Source organism: Canis lupus, chromosome 26 (assembly GCF_011100685.1).
Source record: "Canis lupus familiaris isolate Mischka breed German Shepherd chromosome 26, alternate assembly UU_Cfam_GSD_1.0, whole genome shotgun sequence".
Taxonomy (NCBI): domain Eukaryota; kingdom Metazoa; phylum Chordata; class Mammalia; order Carnivora; family Canidae; genus Canis; species Canis lupus.
The window spans coordinates 6,181,566-6,209,548 of record NC_049247.1 but is presented as its reverse complement, the minus strand read 5'-3'; the positions used below and the strand labels follow the sequence as shown (position 1 = coordinate 6,209,548).

The 27,983-nt window shown below is 42.0% G+C and overlaps 2 protein-coding genes and 1 long non-coding RNA gene across 8 annotated transcripts in view; 2 read left to right on the top strand and 1 right to left on the bottom strand.

The window, feature by feature from the left end:
* Positions 1 to 546: 546 nt before the first annotated feature.
* TCTN2 (tectonic family member 2) lies at positions 547 to 26,126 on the top strand. 2 transcript variants are annotated; one of them, XM_038574808.1, is made up of 18 exons: positions 547 to 750; positions 895 to 1,002; positions 1,456 to 1,532; positions 2,453 to 2,645; positions 5,845 to 5,945; positions 9,213 to 9,409; positions 9,866 to 9,992; positions 10,782 to 10,923; positions 12,248 to 12,313; positions 13,504 to 13,638; positions 13,890 to 13,967; positions 17,285 to 17,365; positions 18,195 to 18,306; positions 21,242 to 21,348; positions 24,199 to 24,352; positions 25,037 to 25,162; positions 25,266 to 25,354; positions 25,584 to 26,126. In XM_038574808.1, exons 1-18 carry the CDS (start codon positions 669 to 671, stop codon positions 25,685 to 25,687), a joined length of 2,079 nt encoding a protein of 692 aa, XP_038430736.1. In that variant the 5' UTR covers positions 547 to 668; the 3' UTR covers positions 25,688 to 26,126. The 2 variants fall into 2 exon arrangements, with proteins under 2 accessions (XP_038430736.1, XP_038430735.1); XM_038574807.1 differs by having other exon boundaries at positions 1,456 to 1,544.
* LOC111092678 lies at positions 2,377 to 27,983 on the bottom strand. 5 transcript variants are annotated; one of them, XR_005379107.1, is made up of 4 exons: positions 27,338 to 27,983; positions 26,016 to 26,877; positions 2,914 to 3,676; positions 2,392 to 2,754 (listed from the first exon to the last, which is right to left on the bottom strand). It is a non-coding gene; the product is annotated as an uncharacterized LOC111092678 (long non-coding RNA). The 5 variants fall into 5 exon arrangements; XR_005379108.1 differs by having other exon boundaries at positions 26,016 to 26,550; XR_005379105.1 differs by lacking the exon at positions 27,338 to 27,983 and having other exon boundaries at positions 2,377 to 2,754; positions 26,016 to 27,331.
* Positions 27,675 to 27,983, top strand: part of ATP6V0A2 (ATPase H+ transporting V0 subunit a2) — a 41,443-nt gene continuing 41,134 nt past the window's right edge. The window contains exon 1 of the mRNA XM_038574806.1: positions 27,675 to 27,783. The gene's annotated coding sequence lies outside the window, so the exon portion shown is untranslated. The remainder of the gene's footprint in view (positions 27,784 to 27,983) is intronic.

The window sequence follows — 27,983 nt, the reverse complement described above, 5'->3', positions numbered from 1 at the left end:
CTAATGCTGGGCAAAATACTTTGTGTTCTTTGAAAAGATCTGCCAATGGGGAGACTTGGTGGCTCAGTGGTTGAGCATCTGCCTTTGGCTCAGGGCGTGATCCTGGGGTCGTGGGATCCAGTTCCGCGTTGGGCTCCCTGCAGGGAGCCTGCTTCTCCCTCCGCCTGTGTCTCTGCCTCTCTCTCTCTCTCTCTCTGTGTCTCTCATGAATAAATAAAATCTTAAAAGAAACCTGCCTACAAGCGCTTATGGCTCCGTGCGGCAAAAACAAGCAACACAAAACTCTTCAAAAAATTGGGAGGATAAAAACAATTCAACAGCGCTGCAGTTACAGCACGGCAGCCCCACCCCCTTTTTTGTCCTCCCAAAGTGCCCATAAAAGTCCAGTTTATTAAGGAGCTTCTTCAGGAGCCAGCGCCCGTAGGCTCGCTCTTGCCGCGTGACTAGCTGGAGGCGAGGGCACCGCTTCCCCTTCGCCATCCCCGCGTGGAGACGCCGGGGCGCAGGCCTGTGGGCGGGGCTCTGAGGCCCGCGGCTGATTGGTGGTTGCCATAGCTCCGGCTGGCTTCGCAAGATGGCGGCGGCGGGGCGGCGCGGGCCCCGGCTGCAGAGCTCCCCGGCTTCCGAGGTCGGCGCGGTTCCGTGAAGCGAGCCCCCAGGCCTCAGGCATGGGCTTGCCGCCGCCGGCCCCCCTGCTCCTGGGGCTTCTCCTTCTGCAGGGCGTCCTGAGGCCGCTGTGGGGGGACCTGGGTGTGTACCGCAGGGCCGGGGCCTGCAGGCCGGGGCGGGGGCGGGGGCGGGGTTGGGAACGGGGCGTTTAAGGGGCCAGACTTGGGACCCCTCCCGGAGTCCTTGCAGCTAGTAAATCCACCCTTCCCCTTCTTTCCCGCCTAGTCTTCATCCCAGCTTTCATCCGCATGACCGGCCCCGCGGCCAGCGCGTCCCTGGTCGGACGCACGGAGGATGTGACCGTGTCCCTGGCCCTGCTGCAAGACAAGGAGGGTAAAGAGTCCGGCCCTTCCTGTGGGGAGGGTGGGGCTGGGCGGCCCACGGAGCCTGGCCACGTGGCATCCTGGGAGGTGGCATCCTCGCGGCGCCGGCCGCCGGCCACTGCAGAGTCGGCGTGGGAGCAGGGATGGGGGGCCGCTGCGGACCACCGCTGGCCGACCGAAGGGTTCGGTGAAAGCGAGCTTGGGGCCGCCATGGCTAGCATCCACTGAGCTGTCTGTCCCCTGTGCTTTACGTGCAACCGTATTTTCCTAGTAAGAACAGTAATATCCTTTCATGTCCTTTAACAAATGAAGACACTGCAGTTCAGAGAGGTTGTCACTTGTCCAAAGTCGCACAACTTATGAACGGCCCAATCCTCATTCCCTCCTAGGGAGCCTGAGTCCAGCATGCACCCCCTTAGCTGCTGGGCAATCCCGCCTTGCATCCTAAACTTCTCTCCTATAGGGTTATTACCGGTTCCTGCTTGTGGAGTGCTGACGAATGAGACAGGAGAATGGAGCTTGACTGTGACCCCTAGTGTGGTAAGGTCAGAGGTAAAATGTCCTCGGTTAGCACTCATGGACACCTGCAGTTAGTGTTTCTGCAGGGCTTTCTTGGTTGGTTAAGATACATAGTTTTCCCTCTGCTTGGAACTACCATGAAACTGTAGGTTATCCGTTCCAGTGGACACCCACCCAACTCAGTGGGGCTCACCCTAGATTCAGGGATCCTTGGACAAATTTCAAGAAGTTTGTGAACCCTCTGAAATTGTCTGTAATGTTATTTGTGTGCCTGCATTTTTCTGAGGAGAGGGTTGCCAGCTCACATCAGATTATCAAATGGATCCATGACTCAAAAATCTTCATAGCCACTGGCCTCACCCAGCTCTGATCTTACATGTAAGAATACTCAAGCCCAGAGGAGTTAAATATCTTCCATTTAATAAATGTTTTATTGAGTGCCTAGTATGTGCAAGACATCAAATTTGGAGATAAAGGCTGAGAAAGGCAGACTTTGCTTATACTGCAGGAACTAGGGACTGTTTTCATTGACTTGTGTGTGCTTTTCATCTGCTGATATGCTGGTAGGATGATAAAGTCTCTAAAAAGGTGCTGGGCATACTGAGTTAATTTACCTGACAGACCTATGTTTAGGCTTCTCTAACTCTCCAAAAGTTGCTTGCTTTTCTGTTAAACTGAGGATTAGGAATCAGGGCTTGCATACTGCCCAAGTTTACAGGGTAGGATCAAATGATGTGATCTTTGTATATAGTTCTCCTTTTTCAAGTGAACTGAAGCTGATATGTAATTTTATTGTGTTTTCCATTATGTGTTCTTAGAATTATTCGTGCTATGTTGAGTCACTTTATTTATTTATTTATTTATTTATTTATTTATTTATTTATTTATTTATTTATTTATTGTTGAGTCACTTTAAAAGGGACAGCACGTTTTCCTTTCAGAATGCATTGGATGTGACAGTGAGAATGAAGAGGGGTCTGCAAAGGTGTTTCTCTGAGACAGATTCCTTCTCAGAGTCCCCGTGTATTGTCCAGACTCTTCTGGTTTCAGCATCTCGCAATTCATCCTGCTTAGCACATCTGCTCATTCGAGTGGAAATTTATGCCAACTCTTCTTTGGCCCATAATGCATCAGGTTAGTAAAGTCTTTGACAATCAAAACATTCATGCCAGACATTATCTGTCAGATTATAAGCATATGACATGCAATCTGTGCACTCTGCTCTTGAATCAATTTTACCTTTCTAAAAAAACAAAACAAAACCAAAAAAACCCAATTTTACCTTTCTAAACATACTTCCTTTTTGCTTAATTTTCTTATTTTAGAAATTTATAATTTGTACTATTTTACTTAATTAAGACCTATTTTATTTTGTGCTATTGTTCATATCCTTGTAGATTACCTTCAAGGGAGAAAGAGAAGTTTGTTTCTGTGTATTGATTCTTGTGACTCCATCTTAAAACCAAAAACAACAACAACAACAAAAAAGAAATGAGGGAAAGATTAATGAAGTTTACAAAACAAACAGAAAACCCACAATAAATTTTCAGTCAAAGTTGCCTTTTCAGAGGCAGCCTCTTAATTTCCGCTTATGGAGGTGTGTGATATTCTCTTGTTTAAAAACAGTACACACACATGCACTAATAACATGCAATTTACTATTCTATTCTATACCTTTTAAAAATAAATTCCATATAAATGTAGGTTCACCTATTTTTTTTAAGAGCTGCATAGTATTCCCTTGTGCGGCGATACCATTGTTTGACTAGTCTCTTACTGATGGCATTTAAGGCACTTCTAGCTTATGATGTATAACTAGCACTATAGCAGATATCACATGTTTTTGGACATTAACATGGCAGTGTCCTGAGAACAAGAGAATGTAGATGTGCCAATGGTGCCATCGCCATGTTCCCTATGTCCTGCAACCACCTCTAGAATTTCTTGCCTTTATGATCATCCGGAATGAAGGGAGATGTGTTCCTCCTTAATAGCAAAGGTCTGTCACTTTGAGACTCTCACACTGGTACTTCCATCACCTCACTGTGGTCCTCCTTGTGATTTTGGAAGTGGAGGAGGATTAGGTAAGTTAAGACAGTGCCATTCAGCCGGCTACTCTGCCCTCATTGTGCCAGCATGGAAAGATCTCCAAGATAAATCTCCAACTGTGGAAAGCAGATACAGATGGGTACATATAGCATGGAGTAAGAATATATATTTATATTTGCATAAAGAAGTTCTGGAAGGCTATCTGAGAAGCTAACCATGTGGGACTGTTTTGGAGAGGAATGTGGGAACAGGAAGGGGCTGGCTGTGAGGACTTCATTGTGTACCTTTTTTAGATCCTCTTTTTTGGACATGTGAATCTGTGACCTAATTAAAGGTTTAAAGTTTTGTTTTTAGAAGAAAAACATTTTCTAATATCTAAAATTCAAAACAAAACAATAATATTCTGTGGGTGCTTAAAACTATGGGAGGTTTAAGCTAATAGCTTAAAACTATTAGCTATACCATTCAAAGTAGTGGCCTTTTTTCTTTTAAAAAATATGCTTAACTATATTTAGGTAATATCAGAATGTCTTTGTACAAATAGCCAAACTTAGGAAAATTAGAGTCTTTGTATATTAGTAATTATGAGATGTCTGCTCTGACCCCATGAAGGTATGAAACATTTTGCACCCAGTCACACAGAGCTCAGAACAAGAAAAAGGATGGAAGGACAGATAGGAGGTATGTGGTATGCCTAGTAATAGTAAGCTAGCAAATGGCATAGGAGACATATAGATAGATATAAAGGCATCTATCTATATATCATATAGTAAAACCCTACTCTAAAATGCCTTGTTTCTGTCCCATGGGTTTGATTATACTGATGGTCAGACCCTTGCCTGGCCTGAGTAACATAGTCTGTTACTCAGACCTTCTCATTCCTTTTTTTTTTTTTTTTTTTTAAAGATTTTATTTATTTATTCATGATAGTCACACAGAGAGAGACAGAGAGGCAGAGACACAGGCAGAGGGAGAAGCAGGCTCCATGCACCGGGAGCCCGACGTGGGATTCGATCCCGGGTCTCCAGGATCGTGCCCCGGGCCAAAGGCAGGCGCCAAACCGCTGCGCCACCCAGGGATCCCAGACCTTCTCATTCCTGACGCATTGACTTACTGGGGTTCTACCATTATATAGCATAGACTATGTAATTAGCTGATCTTTTTTTTTTTTATTTTTTATTTATGATAGTCATCACAGAGAGAGAGAGAGAGAGAGAGAAGCAGAGACATAGGCAGAGGGAGAAGCAGGCTCCATGCACTGGGAGCCCGACGTGGGATTCGATCCTGGGTCTCTAGGATCGCACCCTGGGCCAAAGGCAGGCGCTAAACCGCTGCGCCACCCAGGGATCCCTTAGCTGATCTTTAGATGCTTCAACTGTCACCTTGAAGTTAACTGTTACATAGAATCTGAAGAAATAATTGCTACATAGTTTTTCAACATGTACCAAATCTTGGGGCAAAAGTGAGATTCAGGGGGCACTTGGGTGGTTCAGTTGGTTAAGCATCTGACCCTTGATCTTGGCTCAGGTCTTGATCTCACAGTCGTAAATTTAAGCTCTGCATTGGGCTCCATGCTGGGTGTGGAGCCTACTTTAAAAAAAACAAAACACAAAATTCAGCAGACTTAAAATTTTACCTGATAAATTATTGCAGAGAAACTGGAAAGATTACTCTCTGAATTCTGAGTTAGGAGGTTGAAATTCAATATAACATATTCCTTTTCCAATCCATGTAAAAATTATTAATTTCCCCTACACTTTCACACTTAAACCAGAAAAAGGATGTGAAGAGTTGGGTTTGTGGTGCAATGGGACATGAGGCTGAGCAGGTAGCATGATTAGATATAATCTTGTGGCCAAATAGGCCCAGATAAGCTGTCTGAAATGTCACCGTGGCTTTGGTTTTATCTGCTGGAAAAGGTAATGAATTTGAAGGACTCAATGCTTAATGTCAGTCCGTGTTATGAAAAGTGATTCTTCAGCATGTTGAAAAATAAAATCTGCGTTATATTTATCCCAACTTGTAAATTTTAGTCACTTAAGATCGACCATGACTTTCCATTTATTGTAACTAGCCTATTTTCCTATATTTGGGTCTTTGTTGGAGTAGCAGATAACAGGCCTCAGATAGGGTTTACACATAGCTCAGGGATTCCTTACTGTGTAATATTTGGTCCTGGTGATTAGTAAAACAATGGTTCAGCTTTCTTTTGAGTGTCAAAAAAATGTGGCAGTGCTTCGTCAGTGTTTCATAGCTGATGCAGTGTTTCTGTTGTACTTTTCAGAGAATGTGACTGTTATTCCCAGCCAGGTGTATCAGCCCCTTGGTCCCTGCCCTTGTAATCTGACAGCCAACGCCTGTGACGTTCGCTGCTGCTGTGACCAGGTATGCCCTGCCAATGACTGATACAAAAGTTCTGATACCCGAGAGCATGTGGACAATACCAGCAGTTCCCCACCCCCAGCTTTTTGATGGATGGGCTGTGAAAACTCAGATTGTGTTTTGTGCTGCAGATTGTTTTCAAAATGAGTTTTCTTACCTAGTCCCATCAGTCTAGTTTTGGAAGCAAAAAATGTATCTCTTTGGATAAAGTCACAATTGAGATGATTATACCGAGAGGGTGGTATTTATTTACTATCTTATTGAGAAGCCTTTATGGAAAGATCAAAAGGAAGGAAAAGATACTGGTTCAGTGATTTTATTTTTATTTTTATTTTTTTTGGTGAATGTGTAGAGGTAGGTGTACAACCCTCCTCATGACCTAATTTGAGAACATTTCCATCATCCCAAAAAGAACACTTTTGTGTCCTTCTGCAACTTCTGTTCCCAGTGCTCATCCCCGGGCCACTCTTCATCTGTTCTCTGGCTTATGGATTTGCCTGTTCTGGACATTGCATGTAAATGGATTCCTACAGCTGGTAGCATTCTGTGTCTGGCTTCTTTTACTAGGCATCTGTTTTAAAGGGTTCCACGAAGGGATCCCTGGGTGGCGCAGCGGTTTGGCGCCTGCCTTTGGCCCAGGGCGCGATCCTGGAGACCCAGGATCGAATCCCACATCGGGCTTCCGGTGCATGGAGCCTGCTTCTCCCTCTGCCTGTGTCTCTGCCTCTCTCTCTCTGTAACTATCATAAATAAATAAAAATTAAAAAAAAAAAAATAAATAAAGGGTTCCACGTTGTGGCAGGTGTCAGTGGTGTGTTCCTTATGGCCAAGTCACACCCCATTGCAACCCTACTCTCAAATGCCTTGCTTCTGTCCCATGGGTTTGATTATACTGATGGTCAGACCCTTGCATTGGTCTATCCCATACATTGCCAATCCGTGTTTCAGATGATGGACATTTGGATTGCTTTTGCTTTTTGGCTGTTATGAATAAAGCTTCTGTAAACATTTGTATGCAAATTTTTATTTGGACATGTGTTTCCATTTCTCTTGGGTATAGTACCTAGGAGTGGGATTGCTCTGCTCTATGGCAACTGTATGTTTCACCTTTTGAGGGACTGTTTTCCAAAGTGGTTCCTCCATTTTACGTTCTCATCAGCAGAATGAGGTTGCAATTTTTTTCCCATGTCCTCACCTTCATTTGTTATAATAATCTTTTTGATTACAGCCATCCTAGAGGGTGTGAAGTGGTATTTCATTATGATTTTGATTTGCCTTTTTCTCTTTCTTTTCTTTTCTTTTCTTTTCTTTTCTTTTCTTTTCTTTTCTTTTCTTTTCCTTTTCTTTCTTTTCTTTTCTTTTTTCTTTTCTTTTCTTTCTTTCTTTCTTTCTCTCTCTTTCTTTCTTTCTTTCTTTCTTTCTTTCTTTCTTTCTTTCTTCTTTCTTTTTCTTTCTTTTCTTCCCTTTCTTCCCTTTCTTTCGATTTTATGTATTTATTTGACAGAAAGGAGCACAGTGTTTCTTAGCTGACGCAATGTTATGGGGAGCAGCAGAGGGAGAGGGAGAAGCAGATTCCCCACTGAGCAGGGAGCCTGATGCGGAACTCGATCCCAGGACCCTGAGACCATGACTTGAGCCTAAGGCAGCCACTTCACCAATTGAGGCACCCAGGCGCCCCTGATTTGCATTTCTGTAGTAGCAAGATGATGTTGATCATCTTCTCATGTGCTTCCTGGCCATTCCTATATCTTTGAAGAAATGTCTATTGTAGATTCTTTGCCCATTTTTAAATTGGGTTGCCTTTTTGTTGTTAAACTGTAAGAGTTCATTATACCTTCTGGTTATTAGTCCCAAATCAGGTATGTGATTTGCAACAAACGTCCCCTGTTGGGTAGGTTGCCCACTTTCTTGTTGGTGTCATTTGAAGCCCAAGAGTTTCTTAATTTGCTGAAGTCTGATTGATCCATTTTTTCTTTTGTTGCTTGTGCTTTTAGTGTCATATCTAGGAAACCATTGCCCAATCCAAACACATCTTTCTAATCCTTCTTTGAGGTTTAAGAGATGCAAAAGAGGCATGTTTGCTGGGGCCCTAGTCACCCCCATTTATGGTTGAGTGCAATTATGTTGTGGTTGGTTTTACAAAACAGAAAAGGAAAAAGCAGAAAAGCAAAGTTTAGGGCCTTCATTTATATTGTAATTCTCATACTAAGAATTGTACTTATAATAACAATTATATTTAATTTAAAAATAAGGAACATCATAAGTCAGTATTAATAGAACTGTTAAAATGGTGTTCTCTTCCTCTTTCTTCCAGACTGCGGTACTGTGTTCTATTTCTAACTTCTTGCATGTTTGTCCTATTTGGTATCGATGTAGACAGCACCAACCACTGGCATTGCTTAATCTTCTGGATCAGTGATGTCTTCGGGTGATTGCTACTTACTGCTTTAAACATGGTCAATTTTTTAATTGAATTGTTCTTATTTAAAATTTACTTTTCTATTGTCAGTAAACAAGGGATTCAGGACATAATTAACTTTTAACCCTCAATCCTGTATGAAACAAGGAAGAATATGGATGAATAACAGAATATAGGAATAAAGTCACTTCTTGATCACATTGATTGGGTTGTGTTCTGATATGGCGAGGGCCTTAATTAAGGATTTTATAGAGTATGGACTATTTGCCCCAACATAAAGTTTCTTTAGGATTCTAGGGATTTGGATGGTGATGACAATCAAAAAGAGAAGTTTACTCTGTTTTATTCCCCATTTGGAGTCTATTCCATATTCTCTTGTCATCTTCTTTTTTTTTTTTTTTTTTGGTGGACACATACTATGTTCCGAGTAAGGATGTGGTTCCCTGGAAGGTTTGAAATTCCTGACTTGGAGGCTCATAGGGAATTGACGAAGAAATTCCAGCAGGAGGGACGCCTGGGTGGCTTAGTTGGTTAAGCTTCTGCCTTGGGCTCAGGTCATGATCCCAGGATCCTGGGATCGGGCCTCACCTTCTGCTCCTTGCTCAGTGGGGAGCCTGTTTCTCCTCTGCCTGCTCATGCTCTCTCTCACTATCTCTGTTTCTCTCTCTCAAATAAATATCTTTTAAAAATAGATTATAGCAGGATTTTACTTTCCGTGAGCACAAAGCACCAGTACGCTGGATGGAGATTTGTTCTGTGCTTCTTCAGTGGTGTACTGCTCTGCCAAGAGCTGACAACGGGCACTGCAGAAGCTTCTGTCTACTCACTGCTGCTCTACATTTCCTCCTAAGGAATGCTCGTCAGATCTAACAGAGCTGTTCAGAGAGGCCTGTTTCACCGGCGTCTTTGGAGGTGACGTCAATCCTCAGTTTGACCAGCTGTGCTCTGTGCAGGAGCCCTACCGGACCCCGGGCTGGTTCCCGTTCCTGTGTGTTCAGTCCTCGCTGGCCAACTCACCATTCCTGGGCTACTTCTATGACGGCTCTGTGTGCGTGTTGGGGTGCAGCCCTTGGGTGCTCATGACCTCTCCTGGGCCCATATAGCCCTGACTTCCTCGATTCGCCATTCAGTTCTAGAGTTCCATTAGCAGGTTTATTTTGTATTAAGTATTTGAAAGAACTGGGCCTCACTGAAAATAAATTGGTTGATACCGCCAACAGCTAATAGTGATTATCTGGGTTTGAGAAAGGAGTGGTGGTCTCCCGGGGGTCTTGATTCCCTTTCTTGTACCTTTCCATAATGTTGAAATTTTACCACTTTATTATTATTATTGTTGAAGTAGAATTCATGTAACAAAATTTGCCACCAGCCACTTTCAAGTGTACAATTCTGTGGCTTTTAGCCCACATATTATTTTTGTAATTAAAAAAAGTAAAACAAAAATTAAAAGAAGAATTTTTCCTAGCTGCAAATATTAGTGATAATCCTTCTCATTGATTTCCAGTTCCTCTAGGCAGCATATTGCCTTTGAAGTACATCTGCATACTGATTACAGAGACTTTTCAGACTTCGGTTACAAACAAGGAGATCCAGTCATGACTCTAGACAAGGCATATTTGACCATTCCACAGGTAATAATTTCCATTTTAATGTGCTAGAGTCTTTAAAATTTTTTCCCATCCTGTTGTTAATTTAACTTATACTGCTCTTAAAAATGTTACCCTAAGTTACTTATTTTTCTCCTGTGGACTTTCCAGGGACTTAACTCTTTATGATCTGTGGATTTTATTTTTAACAGTCCATCTTAGATTAGCCACCATCTCTGCTACATCTCAGAGTGAACTTACCAACTAAAAGACATTCTATAAATTTCCATGGAAATAACTACCATTCTGAACTTCTGTTAGTTTTAACAGCCAATTTTTAGTAAGCTAGAAGTATATAATTTAATATTCCACAACTTTGAAAAATATCTCAAGGCTATAGAATTTTATATGAAATCTTTTTTTTAAGTCCAAAATCATGAGGAAAAAATATTTGTGGGAAGAAAACATAAGAGTCTAAACCATCTCTCTTCACTGTTCAGGGAATCCATTTTAATGGTTTTAACAAAAATCTGGTTGTCCCAAGGGAGAGAAAGATTCAGTTGAATATAATCATGTTTCTGCAAAGTAAATGGAGCAGGGTGTTTTCTTTGTTTCTGTTAAATATTTCTGCTCCTCAACCAGTAGCTTCCAGAGTTTGATTAGCAAATTAACTAAATATTTTATTTGTTAGCCATCTAGTCAGTGAACTCATTATTGTTGAAACTAACCCAGCAATAGGAGAAGACTGCAGAAAGAATGCCTGTATAAGACACTGACCTATATTTTATGCTTTGAAGAGAGGCCATAGCCCTGTTGGGATTTCCCCTCACCCAGGTGTCCCTGGCTGGGCAGTGCATGCAGGATGCGCCAGTGGCATTCCTTCAGAATTTTGATGTTCTGTGTGCTACTAATTTGGAAGTATACCAAGAGCAAGATGATATTATCAATGTGAAGATCAAGAATGGTGCCGTAGGAGGTATGTTACATTGGTTTGAGAAAAGAACACAGGGCGCCTCATTTGGTTAAGTGACTGAGTCTTGATTTTGGCTCATGTCGTGATCTCACGGTCCCGTGATAGATCCCTGCATCAGGTTCCCTGCTCAGCAGGAAGTCTGCTTCTCTGCCTCTGCCTCTGCCCCTCTCCTTGAGTGTTCTCTTTCTCTCTCAAATGAATAATGAATAATGCTTTACAAAAAACAAAAACAAAAAAAAAAAAAAAAAGAAAAGAAAAGAACACAGACCCGAGTGTCTGTCTACATAAACTGATCTCATGAGGATATGAATCACTTCTGCTGGATCAACTTTAAATATTTCAGCTGTCAATTGAGGAAAATGTTTTCTTCAGAAAAAGTCCAGTTCCTTAGGGCAACACATTGCATATTAGTTCTTTAAAAATGGAGATAAGCTTCATATAACATAAAATTAACCATGTTAAAGTGTATAGATAGTGGCATTTAGTACCTTCACAGTGCTGTGCAACTACCACCTCTGTTTAGTTCCAAAACATTTTCCTCCCCCTAAAGGAGACCCTGTACCCTAACCCCTAGTGACCACTCATCCCCTTTCTGTCTCTATGGATTGGCTTGTTCTGGACTTTCCATATAAAAGGAATCCTATAATATGTGGTCTTTTGTGTTTGGCTTTTTTCACTTAGCATCATGTTTGCAAGGCTCATTCTTACTGTGGCATGGATCAGAACTCCATTCCTTTTTATGGCTAAGTCCTGCTCCATCCTGTGAATATATGGGCCACATACGTCATCTGTTCATCCTTTGTTGGGCATTTGGGTTGTTTCCTGCTTTTGGTAGTTGTGGTTGTACTGCTATGAATGCCCATGTACAAGTGTCTGTGTGGGCACCCATTTGCATCTCTCTTGGTTGTATCCCCAGTAGTGGGATTGCCAAGTCATGTGGTGAGGAAACTCCAGACCGTTCCTAAAGCAAGCACACCATCTTCCGTTCCCGCTGGCAGTGGACTGCATATTTGTTCCTGTAGGAGAGTAGCTCTCCGGGTCACTGTCACTGACTTTGGAATCTCTTCCTCAGTCATTACCGGATGCCAAGAACAGTGGGATTCCCATGATTGGCATTTTGGGAGCGAGAGAGTTTTTTTTTTTTATTTTTATTTATTTATTTTTATTTTTTATTTTTTATTTTTTTTTTTTTGCGAGAGAGTTTTGTAGCTGGCACATAGGTCAGACACAATTACTGTATTTTTCTGGTAAGCTTTCACTTGAATAAGTAAATATGATCGTGTTGGGCCATGTTGTCTTCTGGAGGCTAACCTCTTTATCTTTTTAGGCATCGTTCAACCAAAAGTAATCTATGAGGAAGCAGCTGACCCAGACAAATTCATCACCAGTACAGGTATTTGAATTCATGCTTTTACATTACTTCTAAAGAAATATGTAGTTCATTTCTTATAAGTAGTATGTAGTCCTAGAGGGAAAATACATTTTTATTAGGAATTTACAGAGGTTCACAACAGTTAGAATTTTGTCTAATACACATTTTATTTCTTCCGTGTTCCATTTTGCCTTGTTTCAGAGCAATATCTGTGCCCTGGAGCCAGCTCCTCACAGCTGTGAGTTAATGTGGACTCCAGGGTCTCTGCTAGTTTTCAGGGCCTGTGAACATTTTCTGAAATATTTTTCAGGGAGCCAACATTTATGCTTCTTGCTCTCTTTTCTTCTTTTTCTTGTTTATTTATTTAAAATTTTATTTATTATTTATTCATGAGAGCCAGAGAGAGAGGCAGAGAGGCAGAGAGGCAGAGACACAGGCAGAGGGAGAAGCAGGCTCTACGCAGGGAGCCCGACGTGGGACTCAATCCCAGGTCTCTAGGATCACGCCCTGGACTGAAGGCGGCTCCAAACCACTGGGCCACCCAGCATCCCCCACCCCCTTTTTTTTAATAACTAAACTTTGCAGTTTTTTTTTTTTTTTTAAAGATTTTATTTATTTACTTGAGAGAGATTGAGAGAGCACAAGCAGGGGGGAGAGAGAGAGAGAGGCAGACTCTCCACTGAGTGGGATGCCCAATGTGGGACTTGATCCCAGGACCCTGGAATCATGAGCTGAAAGCAGATGCTCAACCAACTGAGCTACCCAGGCACCCTAAACTTTGCATTCTGATGCAGCTAAACAAGTTATTCAGAGTTTGACTAATATTACCAAGATTTTTGTTGTTAATGAAAGATATTTGTGTTTCTTTACAATGTGTCATAATTCTCAAATTTATTCATTTATCAAACCTTAGCAAAGTACCTACAATAAAAAAAAAAGTACCTACAATATAGTAGTGAGCTACATAGCAGACCTCTGCTCTTAAGGGCCTGACATTCTGTAGTCTTTCATTTTTGACATTCTTTTGAGTGTGTGCTCTGTATTGAGCTATGAGCCGCATTCTGGGGTTACAGAAATAGAAAGGAAGGGCAGACCTCACCCAGGATATTGTGATGTTGTAGAGGAGGTGGCCAATGCTGATTTGATGGGGCCAGTAATAGACTTGAACCCAAAGAGGGTCATTAATTTATGAAAGCATTTTTTATTTGTAGAAATACTTTTCAGCAATGAATCAACCTCCAGAAACGTGAACGTGGAAGAACATTATATTTTCAGATGGAATAATAATACAATCAGCGAAATAAATGTCAAAATTATTAGGGCAGAAATTAATGCCCACCAAAAAGGTAACTTTGTTGAGGGCAGTGGGAATGTATTCAGTTTAAAACATTTTATTCTTTCTTTAAGTTTCTCATAATTATTACATGTAAAACTAAGTCAGACTTGTTTCTTATTTGTATTTGTGATTTAAGAGAACACTTTTTTTCTTTTGCATGTCAAAATGTAATTATATGGTAAAGAAAATAACACTGTGGGGGATAATTTCTCTTCCTAGTGAAATGGTGCACATTATATTTTTATTTTGTTTTATTTCTAGGGATCATGACACAGAGATTTACAGTAAAATTTTTAAGCTATAATAGTGATAATGAAGAGGAATTTTCTGGAAATCCAGGTAAGACAGTATATGTCAACTGCTGATCCTACAAACATATTTCGATTCAATACTCTTGTACTACTATGATGATTGTTAAGTAACTCTCTACAATTTTAGTTTGTGACTCTATCCTTTCTCTTTGTTTTTTGTGACACTGTATTCTTTTTCTGACAACAACTTTTTTTTTTTTTTTAAGATGTTACTTATTTATTCGTGAGAGACATAAAGACAGAGAGGCAGAAACATAGGCAGAGGTAGAAGCAGGCTCCATGCAGGAAGCCAGATGTGGGACTCAATCCCGGGACTCCAGGATCATGCCCTGAGTCAAAGGCAGACACTCAACTGCTGAGCCACCCAGGCATCCCATGGGTTATTTTATTTTATTTTTTTATTTTTAGGATTTTATTTATTTATTCAAGAGAGAACCAGAGAGAGAGGCAGAGACATAGGCAGAGGGAGAAGCAGGCTCCATGCAGGAAGCCCAGTGTGGGACTCGATCCTGGGATTCTGGGATCACGCCCTGAGCCGAAGGCAGACACTCAACCCCTGAGCCACCCAGGCATCCCTTTGTGTTGTTGTTTTACATGAAGTGTCCTAGATAGTTACAAGTTGTTGTAAATGCAAAACATTCTTTCTCATTAGGTACTAGTCTTTTGGGGAAAAAAAAATAATTCTTTTGAAGTGTTGGTAAAATTAGCTTTTTTAAGGAATAAGAAGCTATGGAAGATGAATTCCTAACCTGGGATCCATGGAAAGACTTCACTGGGACTGTGAACAGTCATGCTGCACTTTTTGTAATTATGTACAAATATAGCATCACCGGATTTGTTGTATGTTTGTTTGCTCCTTTAATTCACTGTTGCCTCCTCAGCACCTAAAACAGTAGGGAGAACTTCATATCCAACATGCCAGCTGCTAACCATGCAATGTGACCAGTGGCATATATGGAAATGATACTTAGATATATTGAGTTGAATAAAATATATTATTCAGATTAACTTCATCTACTTTTTCTCTTTTTTTATTTTTTTTTTATTTTTTTATTTTTATTTTATTTTATTTTATTTTTTTAAATTTTTGTTTATTTATGATAGTCACAGAGAGAGAGAGAGGCAGAGACATAGGCAGAGGGAGAAGCAGGCTCCATGCACCGGGAGCCCGACGTGGGATTCGATCCCGGGTCTCCAGGATCGCGCCCTGGGCCAAAGGCAGGCGCTAAACCGCTGTGCCACCCAGGGATCCCCTTTTTCTCTTTTTTAATGGGGCTAATAGAAACATTTTTTTAATGTCTAAAAAATTCTAAAAATGTGTCATATTTTAAAATCGCATATGTGGTTTGGGTTATATTCCTGTTGGGCAGCACTGACTTAGACCATAGTAGGTGTTCAGTAAATATATGTTGGATAAAGTATCATTGTTTGTTACAAACTTGTCCCTTCCTGTTTTTTTTTTTTAATCATTTTTTTTCAAACACTTTATTTATTAATGAGAGACACAGAGAGAGAGTCAGAGACTTAGGCATAGGGAAAGGCAGGTTCCATGCAGGGAGCCTGATATGGGACTTGATCCCAGGACCCCAGGATCACCCTCTGGGCCAAAGGCAGACGCTCAACCGCTGAGCCACCCAGGCTTCCCTTGTCCCTTCCTTTTTACTATTCTTAATCAGGTAGTAAGTAACCACAAAGGAATAACTTTAAATTTTTTGTTTGCATGATTTTTCAGTCTTTGTATAAATTGATATAATAATGCATGATCCATTTTATATATATATATATATATATATAACTTTTAAATAAGATTTTAGTGTATTTGTTAATGTGGAGTTTTGGGTTTTATTGTTGGATTTCAAAGCAGTCTTCTGGGATGTAAGAGTTTTCATTTCATGATTTAATTCTACAGGATTTCTGAGAAACACCATCAGAATATGTGAAAAATGTTGATGCCCTTGTCAAAAAAGAATAAGTTGATTACAAGCCAGAACTGATGAGCTTGTGAAATAGTTTGTGTGTATATACAGCTATTCATTCTCTAGCACCTTCTGAGGCAGGAAGGGTTTTAGGAGGAGTATACAATGTGGGGCTTATTCTCAAGGAATTAACTCTCTTAATTGGAAAGACAGCATCAGGTCATAGAAGCAACATAGAACAATACAAGATAATAAATGAGTGCTGGGCAAAGGATGGATACTCTAGAACTTCAGAGAAGTGGAATGTTGACCATCCACCTAAGCTTCCCATTCTTAAGGACCTGTGTTAAGTATCTAGTACTGCTGGTTCTGATCTCAGAAGTGCTGGAGAAAAAGCAGAGTTCTGCCCTCGGCAAGTTTCTATTTTGGGCTGTGTGGAGGAGATTGTACCTCGGGAAGTAGATAGTGTGGGCTGGGAACAGAAATAACCCGGGGGCGGCCAAGGAGGTAGGAATGAGTCCCAGGCGGAGGTGGGCAGGGGCAGAGGAGCAGCCTGTGGGGGAGGCCGCTTGTCCAGGAATGCTGAGAGGTAACGTGGGGAACATGAACACCATGCATGAACCCTGATTGCATCTTGGTTTGTAGAAATAGCTCTAAAACAGGTTTTGGGGACATGAGGAAATAAAAGTATGAGCTAGATATGATTTGATTATAAGGAATTATTAATTTTCTCAGGAGAAATACTGGTATGATGGTTATTTAGAAGAATAGCCTTAATTTCAGGAGACTATGTGTTGCTTAATTTCAGGAGCTTTTAGAGGTGAAGTGTTAAGTCTACAACTTATTTTTAAAAGGTCTTGCTAAAAATAAATATGTATATAGATGCTTCTGTAATATAGAGAAGACAAATATGGCTAGATATTCATGGTTGTTGATTGTGGGTGGTATTCCTTTCAACTTTAGTGTACATGTGAACATTTTCATAACAAAAAGGTGGAAGCAATAAGGCAGGTAAATAGGAGACAATGGGAATAGGACCTGAATCACACCAGGAGTGGAACTGATTTGCCAGTGAACCACCGAAAGGTTGCTTTGGTCTAAGTCTCCTTTCAAAGCGCCTGTGTCCAGTAGTAGTGATCACTCAGGGGGGTACCCTGGCCTGCTCTGCAGCTGATTCCCTGGTGTGAGCGGCCTAGGACTGACTCCTGCCTGCTCCTTCCTTTTCAGATTTTATTTTTTAAATATTTCTTAAAAAGTCACACAAATATCTTTGTTAAAAAAAACAAAAGAAAATGAATGAAGATGGTATCTTCTCTCAAGTGTATTCTGACTTCGCTTTTCCTGTGTGTTTCCTTTCGTTGTATATTCCTCTCTTATACTATCTGCTGTGTTAGGTTAACTTTAGCTACTTCTCATTGCCTTTGTCTAGGATACCAACTTGGCAAGCCTGTTCGAGCTCTAAATACCAACAAGATGAATAATGTGACAACTTTATACCTTTGGCAATCAGGTAATCTGGTTTGGTAATATGATTTGCTCTTTGATAAGCTAGAATTGAAAATATGGCCTTATTTTGAATCTAATCAAGTAGTTAATCACTTTAAATTCCAGTTGGTTTATTTAGCTGGAGTGGGGGTGGCAGGGAGGGTGGAGGAGATCATGCTTCTACAGCTTTTTTTTCAGGTTTGTTTTTAAATTTGACATTGTTTGCTCCTGAAGTGCTGGTTATTTGTAAGAGAGATTTAAATATGGAGTTGGCTGGGGCACTTGGGTGGCTTAGTCGGTTGAGCATCTGACTTATTGATTTTGGCTCAGGTCATGATCTCAGGGTCATGATCTTAAGGTTGTGAGATCAAGCCCTGAGTTCTGCTCTGCGATCAGGAAGTCTGCTGGAGATTCTCTCCCCCTCTGCCCCTCCTCCCGCTCATGCTCACTCTCTCTTTCAAATTTATATATATATATAAATTTATAAATATATATATAGTTGGGTGGAGAGTCTCTTGTCATTGTTGCCTGTAGCCCAAGATGGCACTAATTGGAGATATGACCAATTGTTCCAGACTATGGAAAATCTTTGCACTGGTGGTGATTACCTGCATCTGCCACAGGCATTAACTTTCTTGCTCAGAATAAACCATTGATCCTGGTCCAGGTATTCTGATACAGAGAGGCACCTTTGTTCAGCTTTGAAAGGATTAGAGTAACAATGACCTCAGTTCTCTAGAAAACTGGGAACTTTATTTCTGCTGATTGTTTTCTGTTTTCCAAGAAAAACTTTGAAGTAATCCTTAACTTTAATTTACCAAAAATAGTAAGAGGATAATCTTTTCATTTTCTAGCCGGAAGGGGTTTGTGTACATCAGCAACTTTCAAACCCATTTTATTTGGAGAAAATGCACTATCTGGATGTCTTTTAGAAGTTGGGATCCATGAAAACTGTACTCGACTCAGGTGAGCATTGCTTTGGTGAATCTCCCTGCATTCTGAGTGGTTTGCTTAAAATGAATTCACCGCATGAATACTAAAGACAACATGAATGTGAAAAACTATAGTCTGAATAAAAATCTTGTGTAAAAGTGGTAGTGGACAGGAAGGACAGTTTCTTTCTTTCTTCTTTATTTATTCATGAGAGACACACAGAGAAAGGCAGAGACGTAGGCAGGAGCAGAGGCAGGCTCCCTGCGGGGAGCCCAGTGTGGGATCCCAGGACCCTGGGATCACTCCCTGAGCCCAAGACAGGTGCCAAACCATTGAGCCACACAGGTCCCCAAAGGACAGTTTCTTTAGAACTGATTCAAGGGCGCCTAGATTGTTCCGTTGGTTGAGTGTCTGAATCTTGATCTCAGCCCAGGTTTTGTTTTTTTGTTTTTTGTTTTTTTAAAGATTTATTTATTTATTTTTATTTGTGATAGACAGAGAGTGAGAAAGAGGCAGAGACACAGGAGGAGAGAGAAGCAGGCTCCATGCCGGGAACCTGACGTGGGACTTGATCCCGGGACTCCAGGATCGCGCCCTGGGCCAAAGGCAGGCGCCAAACCGCTGAGCCACCCAGGGATCCCTGAGCTCAGGTTTTGATCTCAGGGTTGTGAGTTTAAGTCCAGTGTGGGGCTCTATGCTGAGTGTGGACCCTATTTAAAAAAAAAAAAAAAAAAAAAAAAAAAAAAAAGAATTGATTCAAACATCGGTATAAGGGAAAATAGAATTCTTTCTTGGGACTAAAGCCCTTCCATCCATATTTATGCGGTTGTTCAGCTGAAGTCTATTCATTGTTGGAACCCAATACTCCTAGAAAAATGAAAAAGTCATGAGGCAGATATAATTAGTATGATTAATATGTAAAGAATACATAAGCCTTGTTATATAGTGTATAAAGAATTTTGCACTTAATTGTTTGGATGGCATTTGGAAAGTTTTTATGGATATGCATATGCATTTGTTTTAAAAATTGAGCTGAAATTCATATGACATAATTAATAATTTTAAAGTAAATAGTTCATGGGGGACCTGGGTGGCTCAGTCAGTCAGCTCAGGTCATGATCTCAGAGTCCTGGGATTGAGCCCCCATGTTGGACTCCCTGCTCAGTGAGGAGTCTGCTTCTCTCTCTCCCTCTGCCCCTGCTTGTGAGTGCTTTCTCTCTTTCAAATAAATAAAATCTTAAAAAAAACAAACAAACAGGGATCCTTGGGTGGTGTAGCAGTTTAGTGCCTGCCTTTGGCCCAGGGCGCGATCCTGGAGACCCAGGATTGAATCCCACGTCGGACTTCCGGTGCATGGAGCCTACTTCTCCCTCTGCCTCTCTCTTTCTGTGACTATCATAAATAAATAAAAATTACAAAAAAAAAGATTTTATATAAAAAAAACAATAAAGTTAAACAGTTCAGTGGCATTTAGAGCATTCATAATGTTGTACAACCACCACCCCTATTTAGTTCCAAAACATTCTCATCTCTGCAGAAGAAAGCCTGTACCCATTAACTATTCCCCCCTCCCCTCCCCCAGCCCCTGGCAACCAGCAGTCTGTGCTCTGTCTCTAGGGATTTACCTGTTCTGGCATTTCATGTACACGGAATCATAGGATAGGTGACTTTCTGTGTTTGGCTGCTTCCACTTCACTTCATGTTTTTGAGGCTCATCTGTGTTGTCGCAGGTGTCCGTGCTTTGCTCCCTTTTATGGCTGAATCCTGCTCTGTAGTGCGACTGTACTACACTTTGTTTATCCACTCATCCGTTAGTGAACATTTGAGCTGTTGCCACCTTTGGCTGTTGAATAGTGCTGCTGTGAATGTTCCCATACCACTTTCTGTTTGAGTCCCTGCTTTTAGTTATTTGGGGCATACACCCAACAGTGGAATTGCTGGGTCATATAGTAATTAGGTATTTAATTTTTCAAGGAATCACCACATTGTTTTCATTGGCTGCACCATTTTATATTCCTATCAGGAGCGTGAGAGGGTTCCACTTTGTCCACATCCTCCCCAACCCTTATTGCTTTCTGTTGTGTTTTTTTTTTTTTTTTTCTTTCTGTTGTTTTTGATAGGAGTCATCCCAGTAGGCCTGAAGTGGTATCTTGTGGTTTTTAAGTATATACATTCTTACACCCATTTCATCTATAACATATCCTGAGTAGTGTAGTCCTTTGGGAAAAGATGGGGGAGGTAGTAAGCAGGGAAGTAGACTGCAGGTGTAAGTTACCAGCAAGGCTCCTGATCATGGGGAATAATGCTGGAGTCCACAGAGTCTCCCCTGCAGTTTATAAGGTTTGTACCTGCCAATGACATTATTGGAAAGGAGGGATGGTAAATACCAATTCTTTTTTTAAGAGTGGGAGAGAAGGTGGGAGAAGGAGAGAGAGAATCCTCAGGAGGCTTCACACCCAGCTGTAGGGCTTGATCCCATGATCCTGAGATCATGACCTGAGCCAAAAATCAAGAGCCTCATGCTCAACTGACTGAGCCACCTAGGTGGCTGCTAAGTTCCAATTCTTAATCTTCACTTAATCTTTATGGCTCAAAATTCTAGCTGAATAGTTAGGTTCTTTTGCTCTTGGATAACTCTGGCCCATAAAGTTATCCTAGTAACTTGGTATGTGATTTATCTACCTCCCAAGTTTTAAAAAACTCAATGGAGTCTGTGAACTATATGATACCACTATAGGTTACTAACATTTAAAGTCCTAAAAGATTGGTTCCATAGGTCTTCCCCTAGTGGCTTAGGTTCATCCTGGAAAGGCCATCGAAGAGAATGCAGATGCCCCACCAGCTTTTAATGCCACTTTCTCTGGCAGTTTTTATTTGGGCACGCAAGCATAACCTGAATACTCCCTGGCAAGGACTTCAGGATAAGACCTGCTGGTCACATGCTGAGAAATGTCTTACTCTCTTATAGGGAGAATGCTGTTGAACTACTTGATTCATTAATACAAGCAACTCATGTTGCAATGAGAGGCAACTCTGATTACAATGATCCTAGTGACGGCTGGCTTGAAATAATACGTAAGTCAAAGCTGTAGAGAAGTGCAGCTAACTTGTTGCTGAGAGTATATGGTGCTGGCTATATGTGGGAGCCCATGCAATGGGTCTTTTTCCTTCACTGTGGCTCAACTGACATTTGTTTAGAGGTTAACCGTCCAGGCAGTAGGCTCTTCTCATCTTTTACCTCTTATTCATTATGCTTTTTTTTTTTCTGTATTTTTTTTCCTTTTTTGTTTTTTGAGAGGAAATCCACATGAAGTTCAAATTACCCGGTTGTTTTATGAGCTAACAGTCTTTGTAAAAGTCTAAATGAAGATTGAAGATTTTCAGTGCATTTCAGTTTGCATTGCTGATTTTGATTGCTAGGAATATGAGCAATTGAGACCGGAGTTTGTAATTTATAAAAGCAGTGTTGTTAATATAAAATAAGGTGATTGGGACGCCTGGGTGGTTCAGCAGTTTAGCGCCTGCCTTCGGCCCGGGGTGTGATCCTGGAGTCCCAAGATCCAGTCCTGCATTGGGCTCCCTACATGGAGTCTGCTTCTCCCTCTGCCTGTGTTTCTGCCTCGCTCCCTGTGTCTCTCATGAATAAATAAATAGAATCTTTTTTTTTTTAAAGGTGTTTAGGGGCACCTGGGTGGCTCAGTTAGTTAAGCATCTGATCTCAGCATCCTGAGATTGAGCCCCGTGCCAGGTTCTCCGTTCAGTGGGGAGTTTGCTTCTCCTTCTCATTCTCCCTCTGTGCTCTCTCTCTCTCTCTCTCTCTCTCTCAAATAAGTACATAAAATCTTAAACAAAAGAAAATAAGGTGATTGAAAACATGATGGTGAGTGAAAGAAGCTACAGAAATGATCACTAACGACACATTGCCATGGATACAAAATGCCCAGAACAGGCCGACCTGTAGAGATGGAAAGCAGATTGGTGGTCTCCAGTGGCTGGTGCACTTGGGAGCAAGTGAGGAGTGACTGCTAATGAGTAGAGGGTTTTTTTATGAGGCAATAAAAATGGAATTTGGTGATGGCTGTGCAACTCTGTGAATATACTGAAAACTGTTGAATTATACACTTTAACTGGGTGAATTGTATAGTGTGTGAATTGTCTCTCAGCACAGCTGTTAAAATAGAAAGAAGTTAAGGTGTAGCAGAGCTTGCTGTTAAGGACAGCAAGCACCACCTAGGCCAGATTGAAAGACTGGAGTCCTGTGCCTTTGGGCTGAGGCATTTGCAGCTTTGGGCTGGCAGGGGATAGAGTGCGAGGAGGTAGAGTGTGTGTGGCGTAGGCAGTGGCCGTGCCTTGCCACAGCAGGCTCGAGTTCACCTTCCGATCTAAAACATCTGTCTGGCCATTGAGCTCCAGCTCACTCAGCTTGTCAGTGCAGAAGCTCCAGGGCATGGTTTGTCATGGTAGAGCTGGAGCCAAACCCAGCATTCCAGTCTCTTTGCTGTCTTCCCAGCTGGCAAACCAGGGGAATCTTGATTGTGTAAATGTGCTAACGGAAGAAAAACTGCTTCATTGCCTTGTGGGGCCAGAAAGAGTGAATTGGTTCTGCAGTATCTGCTTTCCTAGTCCCTTCCTGTCACTGAGGATACTGCTGTGCCCCTCAACTCTGCCCAGCTGGTGGTATGCGGCTTTTTGGATCCTGCTTTCCATACCACCTTAGGTCACTTCCACTCAGCAGCCTGGAGTTCAAACAGAGGACCATCCAGACACGTTACCTGTGCTCTCCTCACCCCTTGTGATTTGGTTTGGATCATTATGACACCCTGGTCCCCTGCCCTCTTTAGGGGGTGAGGGATCATGTAATATATCTGTGGGCCAGAAGTGCCCCATATCACTCTCTGACTTTGAGATGAGTCCTGGAGGCCATGGGGTTCTCAGGCTGTGATTTACTGATCCTCCTGTGCCCCATGCTCAAGTCACTAGGCCCAGAGTTAGATCTTCATTTGGAAACAGAATCCAGAGGTTGGGGCCTGTCAGTCCCTGGGCTTTGCCACACAGACCAGCTGGATGGCTGTGGAATGCCCAAGGGATGGAGGGAAGGAGTCAGTAAAGTACCTAAGTAGAAAGAATGGGGGGTTTGAAGATGGAGAACCCAAGGTGGTTAGGTAAGAAGGCTGAGGTGATGACATTTGACACCTCAATGCCTTCAAAGTGGACGCAGTTGTCTTCTATGTCGTGTCTAAGCCAAAATCAACCCTGATCCTGGTTGATAAATAGAAGAGATGTTGAACACGTGCATTGAGGAACAGGAAGTTGGGAGTCACAAAGAAACTGTCACCGACTTCCAAGTCCCTCCAGCAGCCCCTTACAACTTGCCCCTACCTCCTGTAGTTGGCATCACTGTTTTTCCCTTGAAGAGCCAGTTTTCAAGATGAATGAAAATTAATTTCTTACTCACTTTCATTATCTTCCATTGGGTTACCCTATGGCAACACAATAGGAAAATTCTTCTTCACTATTTAATCCGTACTCACTGAAGTTGTTAGCAGGGCCCTTAAATGTCTTAAGGCTTGTACTAGAACAGTGACCGCATGGACTCAGTCTCGTGGCGTTTTACTGCAACTGTGTAGTATTTCTGCTAAAACCCTCGAGTGAGCTTGGAACTTGGGAACTGAATTAGGATTTATGGTTTCATGATGTGGGTCAGGGATTTTAAAATTCCAGTGACTGACTTACCATACAAGGAAACATTCTGAACATGAGGGGTGGTAACATAGTTTTGGAGTGACAACAGCGAGAGCCTATTAGGGTTGAAAGACGTGTTCCTGTGATTCCTATCCTAATAACATTTCCCACTTTCCCCCCATATCATGGCACTGTAGGTAAACTGTTATTATTCTTTCCAAAATGCACTTGACATTTCTGTAGGTGTGGATGCCCCTGATACAGTAGTAGATCCGTCTGCTGGTGCGAACGGCAGCTGCATGGACATTCCCACCCAACTGCACATCCGCATCCTCATCTCAGATGCTGGTGCGGTAGAAGGCATTACTCAGCAGGAGATACTTGGCGTACAGACAAGGTAGGAATGCATCTTGGATAAGTGTAGATTAGAGAGTCAGCAAACTTGTAGGTACTCCAAAGAATAAGGAGATGCAAATTTACAATCTGATTGTATATTTACAAACTCTAATTATCAGCCACATGACTGTACGTATAAATGAACTGTGTTATCATCTGTGTGGATATAATGGTGACTTGTTCCCACAGGTATCTATGAAGCCATGTGTAAGGGATTCTGCACAGTCTTCAGGGGGTGCAAAGATGAAATCCAGGAATATAATGCTCCATGGATGCTGAGCAGGGAATATTGTGGGGAGGGGACTTCCCGAAGGGGAGGAAGAAAGGGGATGGCAGTCTAGGTAGGCAGAAACGGCAGATGTTAACCGGCAAACACAGAAGATAGGACTCTTCTGAGAGTGATGATGTGTGTGTGTACATGGTGTGCATGGCTAGCTCTTGTTGTTCTTATACTACTGTTTACTGTTGTAGTGGGGTGATTGGCCTGTGAGGTTCACCATGCTACTCTCTCTCCTTGTGCACACAGTGGGAAGTTTACATTGTCAATGGGGGCAAAAGCACTAGTAGAATTTGAACCTTCTTTACGAGAACCCCAGTTTATACTGTTTTGGGCAATTACACCTGATGCCCTTACCAGACTAGAAATGAAGGCTGGATGTGTTAGCTATGTGATCTGTCCTCCCAGGTTTTCCTCAGTGAATTGGCAGTTCCACTGCGGGCTCACCTGTGAGGATAAGGCTGACCTTCTCCCTGTCAGTGCTTCTGTCCAGTTTATTAAGATACCTGCACAGGTACCCCGCCCACTGTCAAGGTAATCCAGTTGACAACCTTAATTGATGTTTTTAGGAAACAGAAAAATATGTACTCGGAAAACGTGTTTTGTTCTGACTATAATCTTCTAAAATGTTTCATAGATTCCAGATCAATTTTACAGAGTATGACTGCAACAGAAATGAGGTGTGTTGGCCGCAACTTCTATATCCACTGACCCGGTATTATCAAGGTAGGGTAAAGCTGATTTCTGGAAGGGTTATCATTATGTTTTGCCAACTAAAATATTTTTTAAAAATACATACATGTCACAGAAACTTAAAACACATAGAAAGGGTTTTCAATGATTTACTGATAAGGTTGTCACTTAGAAATTATCACTATTATGGTTTGGTTTATTTCTACCTAAATAATTGCCCAAAAAGTTAAGAAATAAGAATTTTTGCTTCATTTTCTTGCAGGGGAGCCTTATTCTCAGTGTGTGGCCAAGGGCTTACTACTGGTATCCTTCTTCATACTAGCTGCATTCCTCAGTAATCCCTGGACCAGAACATGTAGAGCTTGAAATTTATTACCTGGCTTCTTACAGACACCACAGATTTTCACTTCAGTGATTTGTCCTACTCCTGTGTGCCTCTCTATAAAGTTATAATAAATGCAGTGCTTTATTTTTGTAGAATTCTTTTTTTTTTTTTATCAAGTGCACTGTGACTTTAATTCACATATGTAACTATTCAGATGTGCAGGGCAATGCAGAAGAGACATTCTCATTGCTGGACCAGACTGAGCAAAATGCACAAGAGGGTCAACTGTGTAAATAAATGTTATTAGAAGCTTTACTGTATCACAAGTAACTGAAGTCACAGGAGTTTTGGTCCACATGTTATTCTTACCTTAGAAAGTTAGTATTTTCTTCAAATTTTTATATATTTTTGTTGAACTCGTTGGTTAATTTCCCCTATTCCAAAGAAAGAATTAAAAATTCATAAAGCCTTCAAAATGTATATGCTATAAAATGTATGTATTATTTTGTGTATATATATATACACACACACACACAAAATAAATGGATGAGGAAAGATGTGGAGGCCGAGGGAGGGGAAGTAATATTGGGAGGAGAGTAAAACAAAACCAGGAGAGAAAAGAAGCACATACCAAAGACCTTGCATATAGCTAGGGTAGACTCCTAATTTAGTTTTCAGTTTACAAAAAAACCCAAGTGTGATTACATACAGGAATCATAGGTCCATGGATTTAAAATAAACTGGTTTTCAATGAAGGACAGTTTTTCCTAGTTGAGGCTTGAGAGAAATTCCTCCTGTGGCTCCTTACTAGAGGACAGATAGCATGATGCAGGGGTGGGTCTGGATGAATGGATGTCTTCAACCACAAACCCGATCATGGCCACATGGTAAACCTCTGCGTTTTCTTTGTGGACCAGACAAATTTAGTCATGTTTCAGATGAACTTTTTACACTGTCAGTAAGCCTAATTTTGAAAAGTGACTGTCTTCACACTCTGATGGAATTCCTCATGGTCCCTCCTGACTTCCCAGACAGATCAAATGTGTTGTTGTATTTTCTAGGGTAAATCTGTAAGCCTAGTTCTATTTTTTACTGATTCATATTAAACATGTAACTAATGACATAGTTTTTTCCTCGAGTACCACTACATGCACCGCATTGAGAAATACTAGATTCTTCCCCTTCTGCTTCTCTTTGATTTGGATCTCTGTGGTCCAAGTGATTACACCCTCTAGGAAGGAGTAAAATAATTGTCTTTTGTCAAGGAAAAGGAAATACCTGCTGACCAATTAATTGTAGTGATTCAGAAAGTTTTTCTGTGGCAGTTAATATTACTGGAAAATTCACTTAAAATTTTCAAATGACAGGTAACTGAGCCTGATTTTGTGGACTGTGTTAGGATGACTTTTGTAGTTGAAGGGGGAAAGCTCACCTTGGCAGAAGAATGGGATCTGAGGGATCTGCTCTCCGGTTTTAACCCTTCTAGGTTTATACATTCATATATGCATCTGAGAGATATTTACTGAGTGGCTACTACATGCTGAGCCCTGGAGATGCCACGTCAATGTCCTTTGTCTAGTGGAGCTTACATTCTAGCAGAGGGGAAGGCTTGCCATAAATACAGACAAGATAATTTCAGACAGCGGTAGGTGTGGAGAAGAAAACAAAACAGGGCTGGGGTGGGAGATTACCTTAGCCAGGGGTCTGGGACAGCTTCAGGGGCAGGGGCATCTGGGCTGAGCTTGGAGGTCTAGACGGGAGTTCCGGGCCGAGGCAGGACTCGAGGTTCAAGCGCAGCGACCTGAGAAGAGAAGCCGGGAGGGGGGGCGGGGGGGCGGCTGGAGCAACCAAGTCCCGGCAGGCGACGGAGGCCAAGGGGGCCGGATCCTGGGGCTCCCGCTGGCTACGGCAGCGAGTTTGGATCTTGCTGGGGAAGCAGTGGGAGAAGCCAGAGGATCTGGAGTGGGCCACGTGAGCTCTCCGTCTCGTCAGGACTGTAGGTGCCGTGCGGGGATCTGCGGAGGAGCAGGCAGGCCTGCGAGTCGGCGCTGTTCCGGTCGCCGGCGCCGGCAGGGGCGGTCCTTTTCGGGCTGACGGGTTCTAAAAGCGGATCGTGACGAGGGCTGCGCACCTCTCTGTAAGTTGACTAAAAAATTCACAGACTCGAATACCCTAACCGGGTGAACTTGATGGCACAAACTCAATAAAGCTCATCTTCGAAAGCTCTAAAGAGCTGAGGGAGCGGCCGCTTTCCGCCGGGGGCCTCCGCCGGCCGTCTGCCTCCGGGTTCCTGCCGTTGGCCCCGCCGGCGCCGGCCGCAGCTCCGGGCGGCCATTG